The sequence below is a fragment of the Canis lupus genome, chromosome 6 (assembly GCF_048164855.1).
Source record: "Canis lupus baileyi chromosome 6, mCanLup2.hap1, whole genome shotgun sequence".
In the NCBI taxonomy this organism is placed as follows: Eukaryota; Metazoa; Chordata; class Mammalia; order Carnivora; family Canidae; genus Canis; species Canis lupus.
This window is the reverse complement of record NC_132843.1, coordinates 1,893,239-1,906,368: the sequence shown is the minus strand read 5'-3', so window position 1 is coordinate 1,906,368 and position 13,130 is coordinate 1,893,239. Positions and strand designations below refer to the sequence as shown.

General features: G+C 39.9%; 1 protein-coding gene and 1 long non-coding RNA gene across 5 annotated transcripts in view; one reads left to right on the top strand and one right to left on the bottom strand.

The window, feature by feature from the left end:
- The window catches only part of LOC140634888 (uncharacterized), a 38,556-nt gene extending 37,983 nt beyond the window's left edge, over positions 1-573 (bottom strand). Inside the window, exon 1 of the long non-coding RNA XR_012032219.1 lies at positions 515-573. This is a non-coding gene — a long non-coding RNA (uncharacterized lncRNA). The remainder of the gene's footprint in view (positions 1-514) is intronic.
- DYM (dymeclin) overlaps positions 1-13,130 on the top strand; it is a 342,875-nt gene that overhangs the window by 205,012 nt on the left and 124,733 nt on the right. For 3 of the 4 annotated variants that reach the window (XM_072828551.1, XM_072828554.1, XM_072828552.1), the window contains one exon: positions 1,488-1,652. The exons of the other annotated variant lie outside the window; for it this stretch is intronic. In XM_072828551.1, the coding sequence (XP_072684652.1) occupies positions 1,488-1,652 (165 nt within the window). The remainder of the gene's footprint in view (positions 1-1,487; positions 1,653-13,130) is intronic. 4 annotated transcript variants of the gene reach the window in all.

Genomic DNA, 13,130 nt, shown 5'->3' with positions numbered 1-13,130 from the left:
TACTCTGGCGATAATAATTTAAGTATCACTTCAAAAATTTGGAATAATTTGACGTTTTTCTCTGTTGCAATTTGTGGGATTGAGGTTTGGAGAGATCAAATCCCCACTGTCCCAAAACTTCCAGTGGCTGCGCTGGATCCAGATTTTGAAGTTTTCTAACTCCTAATTCTGTGTTCCTCTACCGTGGTATATTCCATACTGCTGTACTATTATTGTCTTTCTTCCAGGAATGTATTTGTAGTATTGTAGAGAGAAAAATCTCTCACACTGCTTTGCTCTGCCAAGGCAGATTTCACATGGTTAACTAATGACACCATCATATTTTGAAACTTTTCCCCTGTCAATATATCTTCCCCGCTTTGAAATAGCCTTTTTAAGAGCAGTTCTAAGTTCATAGCAAAATGGAGCAGAAAGTACAGAGATTTGCCATATGTACCCTGTCTCCCCACACGCAGCATCCCCTGCTATGGTTCTACACAAGAAGTGAGAAATTTATTGTAGTTGATGAACCTACCTTGACATATCGTTATCACTCAGAGACCATAGTTTATATTGGGGTGCACTCTTGGTGGGTTTGACGAATGTATAATGACCTGTATACACCATTATGGTATCATAAGGAATATTGCACTGCCCTAAAAGTCCTCTGTGCCCTGCCTATTCATTCCTCTCTCCCCATTAACCTCTGGCAGTCACTGATATTTTTTTGACCTTCTGCGGGGTTTTGCCTTTTTCTACAATGTCATGAAGTTGGAATCATACAGTATGTAGACTTTTTAGATTGTCTTCTTTCACTGAGTGATACGCATATAAGATTCCTCAGTGTCTTTTCATGGTTTGATAGTTCATTCCTTTTTAGTACTGAATATAATATTCCATCTTCTGGATATGACATCTTGACTGCTTCCAAGTTTTGGCAATTATGAAAACTGATATAAACATCCATGTGTAGGTGTTTATGTGGACAGAAATTTCCAGCTTATTTGAGTAAATACAACGGAGCATGATTGCTGGATCATATGGTAAGAATATGTTTAGTTTTATAAGAAAACTGAAACTGTCTTCCCAAATGGCCATGAGATTTGTACATTCCCACCAGCAGCACATGAGAGCTCCTGTCGCTCCACCTCCTCACCTGCTTTTGGTGTTGTCGTCAGTGTTCTGGGTTTGGGCCATTCTGATGGGTTTCTAGTGGTATTTCATTGTTTAAATTTGCATTTCCTTAACAATATGTGGTGGGGAGCATCTTCCCATGTGCTTATTTGCCATCAGTATATCTTCTTTGGTGAGGTATTTGTTTAGATCTTTTGCTCATTTTTAATTAGGTTGTTTTCCTTTTTATCTTTTTAATATTCTCTTTTAACAGTTGTTTTTTCTTGGGCACCATCTAGTGAAAATACACAGAGCTTTGAGGACAATTGAGAATGGTTTATGTTTTCAAAGGAAAACTCTCTTTCTGTTTTTCTCCTTTTACCTTTGTCTTTCAGTTATACCTGCCGCCACTTGCGGAGATATGTTTATGTGTTGGACAAACTGTATTTCCCCCACTCCCACTGTTCTACGCTTCAGCACTGCTTCTCGACCCTCAGTGACAATGGAGAGGAACTCTTGTCTTTAACTTGCTCTCACATTCTCAGATCATATGCTTCCAGGTTATTAACCTCTGCTGTCCACTTACTGCATGCCGCATGCTGTCTGTGACTGAGAATCGCATGTTTGAATGGGACACGGGTCGATGAAATGATCATAGACCAAATTTGTATTTGAAATGATGCTAATAATTCTTTAAAATAATGGCTGGGATTTGTTTCCTTACAAATATCTCCTTAAGTACTTTATGTTTCATAGGAGAGAAAAGCTTTCAACCACATAGTTGTCATGTAACCTTGACAGAACTTTTCTATAGTTTGCTCCATTTGGAAATCTTTTGATTTTCTATATAATAGTTGGGAGTGCTCTGTCTGAATTGTGTATGAGCAGACCTGCCGTTGCTGTTAATTACAGATGAGTTCTGAGTTCTCTTTCTTGCTCTGCAAGCACACGCGAGAGCTGGCTGCGGCAGTTCACCTGTGTTTTCATAGAAGCACGTTCAGCTGAGGAGGTTTGATTTTATAAGAAGGTAGAATTTATCCATTGGGGTTTTGTGTTTCTACTTATTTTATTTACATACAGAGTCACTAGAAAATCAGCAAGTAGGAATGTGTCATGGATGAGTGTAGATCAAACCGAGCCATTGTGGGAGTAGTAAGAAAGAAACAAGGCGTCGATGTCAAGTCTCAGAGAAAATTCACACCTGCTGTTTAGTGTGTGTCATTGCCCAAAATAGAGGGATAGTTTGACATTACTGCTTTGTACTTGCAGTTGGCATTTTAAACACACATTTTCTGTAGGTCGGAGATGACATCTATGCCAGCACTATATTGTTAAGGTAGGTAGGATGTTTGAGGCCATGTGTTCACTCAGAATGACTTAGAAGAAGGGAAAAGCCCCCATGACCACCTTCTAGAAAATAGCAAACATTCTGAATTACAATAGATCTTTTCAGGTGAAGAAACATACAAAAGCTTTACAGTCTATCTAGTGAAAACACTTTAATTACGAGTAGAAGAAAGTGTGACATCTAAGTTGATGGCATTTATGGATTTGTAATGATGTTGAGCAGACTCTTATTGAGTCAGTAGAGATATTTCTAGAAAACCAAAAATCAGAGATAGAAAAGTAAGTGAAAATAAGAGACTAAAACTCTTAGGCATATAATAGGGAAGAATTTACTAAAATAAAGCTATTTCCTTTCAACGGACTTAGGTTAAGTGAGTATCGGGTAAGTGATACACTTAGGAATTGGGGACAGAACATGCCTGGTTGCAATGAACAGAGAGAGCTGCCAATCATGTCGGACAGGCAGCGTAACTGCTCTTGCCCTTACTTACTAGTGTGCCTCCCTGATGAAAGTTTCTCCAGAGAAACAGAACCAGTAGGATGTACACATGAGCATGTGTGTGTACATGGAAAATGGGAGATTGAGAATTATTTTAGGGAACTGGCTTTCGTGATTGTAGTGGCTGGCAAGTCTGAAATCCATTGGGGCAGGCTCAAAATGTGGGTCAGCGTTAATGCTGCAGTCTTAAATCTTAGATCCACAGTGCAGGGCGGGAGGCCAGAAACTCAGACAGGATTTTTGTGTAATAATTTTGAGAAAGAATTTCTTCTTTTACTTCAGAAAACCTCAGTCTCCACTCAGGGACTTCAGCTGATGTGATGAGATGCACCCACATACTAGAGAGTAATTTGCTGTTGTTAAAGTTGGCTGATTGTAAATATCAGTCACACCCGTGGCTACGTGATCACAGCAGCGTCTAGATGGATGTCCGAGCACACGACGGGTACCGTAGCCTGGCCAGGTGGGCACGTCAGGCTGCCGTCACACTGTACTTTGCACATGTCCCACCAGATCCTGAGCCTCGTGCGGCAGGCGCTCCGTCACAGCCCTCGTTGGGTGCCTGACAGCACCTCACGCCTGTGCGCCATTCACCTGTTAACACCAGTGGCAGCAACTAGGGCCATTTGCTGTTTGTGACAGAGGCCCAGCCCTACCAATGCAGTAACAGACAGGAGGGAGGGTATGGGGCGCCTGGGGAGGTGCAGGGCAGTGGAGGGGAGGGACCTGGAAGACCAGGTCGGAGGCAGGGCCAACGTAGAGACGAGGGGAAAGGCCGAAGCCCCGTGGCGGCTGGGATTCCCGAGCCCCCTCCGCCCAGTTCCTGGCAGGGCTGAGGCACACGGTTTCCACGCTGCAGCGGCATTTCTTTCGTGTTTTCGGTTTCGTCTTGGAGCGGTGTCTGGCCGCCCTGGTCCCTTCCCCTCCAAGGGGCACATTTAGGGCACAGAGCCCTCCTCTGGCCTGCCGAGCCCTCAGGATGCAACTAGAAGGAAATGGCAGTCCAGGTGGATGGGCTGAGCGAATGTTGCAAGGCCGGGAAGACCTGATGGCATTTTCGAAATGCTGTCCCCTTGCGGGCCTGGCCCGTCTGCCCTCTGCCGCCTTCTCTCGCCTCATTCTGAGGCTGCGCGGTCAGATGTGATCCAGTCTCTGCAGTTGACAGAGTTTTCTTTCAGTGGAACGACGTTACACAGGAGGACAAACCTGCCCAACGCCCGAAGGGAGCAGTCTCAGGCTCCCATCAAATCCCGGATAGCTTTGGGTTCCATGGTGGTTAGGGTGTAACAGAGTCTCTGGAGGGAAATATCAGCTCATCTCTAAAGAACTTTACCTTAGTCTGACATCAACTACTGCTGTAGACAGAGATCTCAGTCATTGTACCGTAGACTTCTTCCCAATATAAAGATTGTTTTGAGAGCATCACTGAGGATACTTCTGGGTGCTTCCCATCCCAGGAGGCAGTCCAGTTCTTGCTGTTTCCTTGTTGGATTGTTCTGTTGAGTCCACCTGCCAATAACTTTAAACCATTTTAAAATTTGTTTCCTAAAGATATGGTGTAATCTTGGATTATTTTTTTTTTAATTTTTATTTATTTATGATAGTCACAGAGAGAGAGAGAGAGAGGCGCAGAGACACAGGCAGAGGGAGAAGCAGGCTCCATGCACCGGGAGCCCGACGTGGGATTCGATCCCGGGTCCCCAGGATCGCGCCCTGGGCCAAAGGCAGGCGCCAAACCGCTGCGCCACCCAGAGATCCCTAATCTTGGATTATTTTGCAGTCGTGTAAATTGCATCTATAAGATAAAAAATAGTAGAAAATAGTGAGTTTCTATAAAGAAATATCCACCAAAAGTTATTAGAATGCTAATACCTTGGAATGTATCCTAGGGAAGTAACCAAAGGAAAGAATTATATTTAGGAACAAAATAAGGGATTGGGTCAAGTAAACTATATCCTCTTAACTCAATGTAATATTATGTAGCCGTTAAAAATATTATAAAGAAAACTAAAGAGAAATGTGGAAAACATTTGATATAACATTAGTAAGAAAAGAGTATAAAATAATGAACTGCTATAAACAACTATTTAACATATGCACATGGACAAGAAATAGATGATATATACAAATAGTTGTGGAACATTAGTGAAACATCCATGACATTTAAAAGAATTTTAAATTTTTTAAGCATTTAGAAATGATGCAAATTTAAATTAAAAGTTTCTCTTTTGTTTTATTCTCTGCCTTCCTTCCATTGCCCCAAGTTAAGTGTATATCTCTGGCCTCCCCTTCCCCCAAATAATGTAATATCATTTTGTTAATTGGCAAAGAACTATAGTGGTTTATGAGAATAGATAGTCCTTGATCTGTGATCACAGAAAGTTTCTCCCATAGCATATTCCAGAATTTTTATAGTTTTTTGGGAGAGGGGTGCTTTTCTTAACTGAATTGGTTTATTGTTCTAAGTAAGCACAACATTAAATCATGTCAAAACTGTAGCACTTTCAAATTTAGGAGTTTTTTCACCCATTTGGTATGTCTTTTATACTGTGGTTTAGAAAAAGGACATCTGGTGACATTTGATTGCTTTGAAAAAGGATTACATGTTAAGAGTAAATCTAGGACAATGTTCTAATGAGTTTCCTCAAAAGAGTTTTTGTTTTATTTTTTTAAATTACTAGAATAGTCTTGTCATAGTGAATACCACTCACTAAATCTGTCATGAATAAATATTTGAAGCCATAGTAATAATTTTCCATGCACATGATACTGTCTTAATAATTCTGTTGTGGCTATGTGTTTTATTGATTTCTGTGCCCCTTGTGTGGCATGAAATGAAATGCATTATTCCATTTAAACCATTATGGTTTCCTTTCGAATTACATATTCACTACTTGATCCTGTCATCAAGCGTATTCTGTTTTCTGTAATGTGGTGTTCGGTCTTCAGACTTACTTCCTTAGTACTTAGTGCCACATAAGGCAAAACAGAACAGGTAAATTCAGGTCGGAAAAGTTGGGAAGAATAAACAATACGTAGTTAAATTTTTTTGAAGTCACTCTTTTAATGTATGTTTTCTGGATGGGGATTTGGGATTTTCTTTTCTCTGAAGTATAAAAATGAATCATGGCTGTGCACTCTGGACAGGACAGGAGGGGAGGGCAAAGCTTGATGAACCAGCTACCATTTTTGCTTCATCTCAGAGCTGAGGTAGGTTGCTTTGCCCACCACTTTCTCTTGGCTTCTGTGACCATGTGCTCCTGGCTTTCTTCTCGTGGATTTTTCATTTCTTTTTAGGCCTTTGTTATAAATATTAGAATTCCTTAAGGCCTCTTCCTGAGGCCCTCCTCTCTTTTCACTTAAACTCTTACCTCAGGCATTTCCATCTCCTTTTATGATTTTATATGTCATCCATGTGGCAGTATGTTCCAAATGGATAACTCCAGCTGAAGTTCTGAGCTCCACTCCAGCCTCACACTGTCAGCATTACCACTCATACCTCTCCCACCCCATCTGCCAGCCCAACTTTAACCTTTCTCCACAAACCTTTTCTTTATGTCTCTTCGGTCTCGGGAGGTGATGTCTCTGGCCATCGCACTACTTACGCCCGGTATCCTGAGAATCATCAGGATTTTCTTTCCCTCACTGCCTGCATCCATCCTTTTTATGCATTTCAGCTCTCCAAAGTCTAAGTAGAATGTGTCCTCTTTCCTCTGTGCCCGCTGCCAGCCATGCCAGCTCACAGCGTCCTTGCCTCATGTGTAGTGGCGCAGACTCCCCCCCCTCCCCCGACCCCCCTAGCCAGCATCTGAAGAGAATCGAAACTAGAGTCCATCTCTTCCTTGCTCAGCTCCCCTCTGCCCTTGAGAGGGCACATTGTCGGGCCATACCAACTGCCTTTCTTTTCCAGGATTTCCTGACCCCTCTTCCATCTAGGGCTTTTTTACATGTTCTTTCCTGTTCAGAATGTTTCTTTTCCTGTTCTGTATTTTCTACACTTGTTACTTCCTTACACAGGTTTTCCCTGATCACTAAATCCATTGTGATGCTTGATATTGTTACTTTTCACACACACATTCTTTCTTTTTCAGAGAAGATAGTAAGCTCTAGGAGGACAGAAAGTGTGTTTTTTTTAAACCACACGTCACTAGCATTTAATGTTACATGCAGCTCCACGAAATGGCTACTTCTTCAGAGATCACCAGGCCAGAAGCAGTAAGGTGGCAATCCTGTTAAAATGCTACTACAGGGGCACCTGAGTGGCTCAGTTAGTTGAGTGTCCAACTCTTGTTTTTGGCTCCAGTCATGATGGGATCGGGCTCTGCATGGGGTGTGTGTGGAGCCTGCTTGGGATCCTCTCTCTCTCTGCCCCTACCCTCACCCTCTCCCTCTCAATAAGTCAGTAAGTAAATAAAGCAACTATATCTTCAAAAAAGCATTCAAGATACCATCATTAGATAATGAAGTATTCTGGTTATAATTTCTGTAGTTATGTAGTAAAACTGTGTGGCATATGTGGGATTATATTGCTTTTTCTTCTTCTTAAATTTTTTTAAACTATTTTTTTACTTGAGATAGAGCAGAGGGAGGATGAGAGGGAGAAGCAGACACCCTGCTGAGCAGGGAGCACGATGCTCAATCCCAGGACCCTGAGATCGTGACCTGAGCTGAAGGCAGATATTTAACTGAGCTACTCAGGCACCCCTCTTTTTCTTAAATATTTTATCAACTTTCTACTTTTTGGATTTATATGGCAAACCATGACCATCAAAGGCAGTATCAGTATGCTTTGAAAGATGCCTTATAAAACGCAAAAATAGTATTTTCTCTAGTGGCTCTAGCTAAGCAGAAGAAACTCAGAGGGAAAAGTAAAATTATTTTATATTAAATTTTGCCTCTTGTAATTTAAACACAATACTATAAAATAACTTGAAAATAGAGTAGTTTTAACAAGCTTTATCACCAGCCTGCACCCCTGCAATTTTCCTTTGCCATAGATAAATTATGGAGGCTAGTGGCTGTAAGAGTAGTAACAGAATGAAGATTCAAAGATATGAATAAGAGAGTATATCACAGTATACATTAAAAATTCTACTTAATTCCTTTTTAATTCAAAATTATTTAGTAGAGAAGCAGACAAATTTGTTACACTATAGTAAGATTTATTGAAAACCAACAACAATTGTATTAAAACTTCACTCAAAACAAATACTACACTAGCCTGCTGTGCTCCTCTGCCCTGAACTATCACCCAGTTGTACAATTATCCAGAGGGAAGAAATTTAGATTAAATCAATAATTAAAACATAACAGAAGATACTTATTCTGGGAGAAGGATGTTATGAGAATTTGGGCATATGGAAACAAACTTAGAAATGATAGAATCTTAGGGAAAAGCAATATGCAATTCATATTTGATCCAAGAAAATGGTATTTTTTTCCCCTGCCACACGCTCTCAGGTATAGAGTGTTGATAAAGCAAACACTGAAATCATAGCGATGTACTTGTGAGCATATAGGTATAACCAGAGTTCCTGAAGATCAACAGGGTAGATAACAAATTAAAATTTCTAGTGCAGGTTAGACTGTGTCTGGAGGACTCCGAGAAGGTACAGAATTTCCCCAGTTGGATGCTGTTCCCCTGGGGCTCCCATTTGCAGGGAATTCCATGTGCGTATTCAGACATGCAGACTTGCATAACTTCTTATTATAGAAATATTCTTGGTCACTAAATGTCCAACAGACTTGAACTTACAGGTTTTCCCATATATGGAAGAAAAGCGATTCCACCCACTTTCCATGCCTTGGCAAATCATGATGCCAGCCCTTACATTGATTTGACTTCCAGAATTTAAATAGGCAATGATGTAAATCAGAAGTTAATGTTTGTGAAAGTAATGTACTGGCACTAAGTAACTCAGTCGTCATGCTTGGGATGAGGAAGGTAAATTCTTTTCAATGTGGCCACAGAGTGGGAGTGGCATTTATTCTAATCCCATCCCTCTAAGTTAGATTAACAACAAAATGATTTATTTCTTCTATCTTACAAAAGACGAGGAAGCAGAGGAGACGATAGAGAAATTAAATGGTTTGGCAGAGACCACACAACAAAGCAGAAGTAGAATCCAAGTCTCTAAGAATCTCTGCTCTGATCAGAGTTTCATTTTTACTGGATGTCACAGCATGAGAAACAGAGGAACACATCTCCCCATACATGTGTTGAATGAATTACTCTCCATAGATAGTTTCTTCTATTTTTCAAAAAGCTCAATTCATTCCTGTTACATTTTTTTGTCTCCACCCTACAGATTTGAGCTGGAATGGGAACTGAAGAGTTCCTAATTTTCTTAGGCATTTTTCCGCGTGCATTCTTACATTGATCTAAACTGGAATCAGATGTGTTCCAACAGGCCACTCATTTTGTACAATTCTGTGAACTAGCTGTCTATAAGAGGCAGTTCATTAAAAATTAATTTTTAAATGAACTTGAGATGTGCAGTATAGATTTTCCAAAGGCTGTATCTTGGATCATGCATACAAAATATTTTCTTTGCCCAGTAGTGCTAAAAGCAGCTAATATTTATTGAGTTCTTGATCAGTAAAAGACATGGTTCTAATTATTAACTATTTTTATTTTAATCCTCTAGGCAGCTCTCTGAGATACTGAATATTATTATCCCCATTTCACACATGAGGGAAGTGATGCACAGGATATCTTAATACCTTGCTAGTAGATGGTAAAGCCAGTATTGAAACCCAAGTATTCTGGCTCTGAAAGTCTCACTTTTAACCTTTTTCTGCCTCCCATCAAGCCTTGTAACAATGGTATGATTTTATTAAGTAACTTTATTTTTGAAATTATTTTGACCCATCTTAGAGCCCACTACAAATCTGTTATTATTTGATGATTAGGTATTTTCAACTAATTGTGTTAAGGTCTGCAACTTTTATTCTCTACACACTCACAATTTCACTTGGAGATAGTTTATAAAACTGATGAAAACTTAAAATTGGAATGTAGACTATAGACAGAAATTCAAAATTGTATTTCTCAGTCCTCTAAATTCTGTGTATGGACCATTCAGTGTGGCTGCTGCCGTCTAAACATGTTGTCTCCTGGTTTTCAAAGCTCCTAATCCTTATAAAAATCCTTACATAGACATTTCGAATGTCTAAGTTTGGTGTTAATTTTTGACATAGGTTTGATTTTTTTTTTTTTCTTCTTGAAGTAATAGATACAAGCTGTTCTCAAAAGATTTTTAACTAGATTTTACTAACCAAACATTTCTAGGCAGATTTTCAAGGTAGCCCAAAGGATAAATTGCACATTTTACTTGCCACTGGGAAAAGAAAAGAGCAATTTGCAACTGGATAGGATTTCTAATAGTGACTAAAAGTCTGAAGGCTTCCTTGCCATTCCTCTGTCTAATGACTACCACTTGTGCCACTCTTCTGATATTAAAAAATAATAATAAGCAGAAGCTTTCTTGGAGATTTAGAAGTATAGTTAACAGTCCACATATGTCTATAGGTGTGTTAATGCAGATAAGGTTTACATAGGGTTTTTAAATGTTTATATTTGTTGTATCTCATGTTGACACTAGGAATTTCTTATGTGCATTCATTTTCAAGTAGCACATAGTATAAGCCAGTAGGAAATTCAAGTCCCTGTTACTTCTGACAGTAGAAGTTTTGAGGATTTACTGTACAGCCTCCACATCCTCACCTCCAGGGCTTGTGGCAGCACTGGGAATCTGGCCGAGAGAGCAATTTGTGTCTTGTTCAGGTAGGCCCACCTTTTAGGATTTATGTCCTATCCCTTAGCCCTAAACTTACAAAATCACATTTAAAGGTAGCAGTGGAACTATGTACAATGATATTTTAGTATCTTTTCTATAAAATGTTACAAAGTAAAAGACATGCCATTAAGTCAGTCTAGAACCAGTGAATACATAGCTGTAGGTATATTTATTGCTACATATTCAGTAAGAAAAGCACATCTGGAATATTTTTTATAGGTTAGCTTGTTGTACAGTAGTCTCTGGAGAACCTTTTACTATCCTTAAATGGTCAGGTTGGAGAGCCTCATTGCAGATTAAATACTGGTCAATAAAACACAATGGGCGATCACCTGTGGTTTTTTTCCTTCTTGCTGTTTTCTCTTGTATAACGTGTTACTATAGCAGGCAAAATATTGGGGCAATGTGTTGTGGGAGTCTAGCTTAAAAGAAAGAAAAGAGATTTTCATCAGGTTTTTTGCTGTTGTTGTTTTGTTTTTTGTGTTTGTTTTTTTTGTTTGTTTGTTTTTTTAATATGCCTTTTGAAGTATCAGTCACTGTCTTTGGATTTCTATGCCCAGGCACTACGCTTGCAGATGCAAGAGGGATCCAGGCTACAAAATTTTGCATGACACTTGATGTGACTGTTGCAAAAGTCTGTGGCATTTCCTGTTACCATGGTTTAGAGACATTTTATTTTACTCTCGCTGTCTGGTTTTCTAGTCCCTCCCTTCCTCTTGTGGATATAATGATGACAATAGCAATCTATTTCTATATCGAATGTGTGTATAATAAGAACCTGTGGTTCCACTGAAAGATGATCCACATGAGCTAGAATCATGATAGAAAGAAAATAAGAGACGTTGATTACAGATTTGTAAATGCAACTCCTTTATGCACACAATTCTTGGGTTGTTTGTTCTTATTCTCCTGTTGCTCTGTTTGCCTACATTCTTGTTATTTGGTTAATTTCTGGGCTTAACTTCTTGTTTGGCGGATAGTACATATAGATTGCTTGTCTTTTAAACTACATTGGGGGCTATATACTGTGAAAGTATATGCGTGTTGCTTCCTGGGCACACTACATGCCATTTAGAAGTTTGACTAGAAGCATAAATGTGAAGGTTTTTTGCCCTGGAGAAGGCACACAACTGTACCCATACTCTTTTTTTTTTTTTTTTTTTTAAGTTTTTATTCATTTAAGTAATCTCTGCACCCAGTGCGGGCTCGAACTCATGACCCCAAGATCAAGGGTCACATGCTCTTCCAACCGAGCCAACCAGGTGCCCCCGTACCCATAGTCTTGAGGGGAATTTCTCACTTACAAACAGCCACATCTTAAAGACTCCCTTATTTCTTTCAGTATCTGTCATTGTACCACAAAGTACCCACTGACAAAGAAGACGTATTATTCTTAATATGCCTTAAGAATGCTTATCTTAAAAAAAAAAAAAAAAAAGAATGCTTATCTTCTGGGGGCACCTGGGTGGCTCAGCGGTTGAGTGTCTGCCTTTGGCTCAGGTCAGGATCCCGGGTTCCTGGGATTGAGTTCTGCATTGGGCTCCCCACAGGCAGCCTGCTGCTCCCTATGCCTGTGTCTCTGCCTCTCTGTGTGTGTCTCTCATGGATAAATAAATAAAATCTTAAAAAAAAAAAAAAAAAAGGAATACTCATCTTCTGTGTACATGTCTGGGTTTTGTTGAAGAAGGTGTGGCAGACTTACTCAGGGGGACCGCTACAGTGGGGTTTTGCAGTAGGGAAGAGAGATCAGGCTCTCAACTCTGAACACAACAAAGGAAAGTGGGCTTATAGCCAAGGAGCAGATTTGGGGGAGGTGAGTGTTGGCAGATGGAGAATTACTAAGAAAGTAGGGTGATTCTTCACAAAACTGATGTAGCAGGATTCACACTGAAGGAAGGCTAGGGTGATCAGATATTACTTAGGGGATACTAGAGGATGAAATTTGATCAGATATTAAGGGTAGGGGGACTCTGGCCAAATCAGCTTGACAGGATTCTTATGAACACTGGGCTCCTAGAGGACATGTCCAAGGATGGAACCTGTTCATACCCAGGAACCCAACTAAAGTGTGGGCAAGGGAAGGGTCTTTTTTTAGATTGTGTCCTAGACCAGTGAGTATGGTCTTCCTTTCAACAATCAAATAAGCACATCTGACTATCTCTGGATGCTCTGAAGTCAGTAGTTGGATTTATCATTTTTAGTTAAGATCTCTCTAGAATACAAATTCTTTTCAGTTAGTGGCTGTAGGTATACCTGAAGGCCCTACTTTGATATTGTAAAGTTGGTCAGGAGTCACATTGTTTTTGATGTGAGTGAAGATGGTGAAAACCTCCTAATAATATAATAGCAAAAACATTTCAAGTTTGAGTCTCCAAGAGGTTCATCTGACAGAT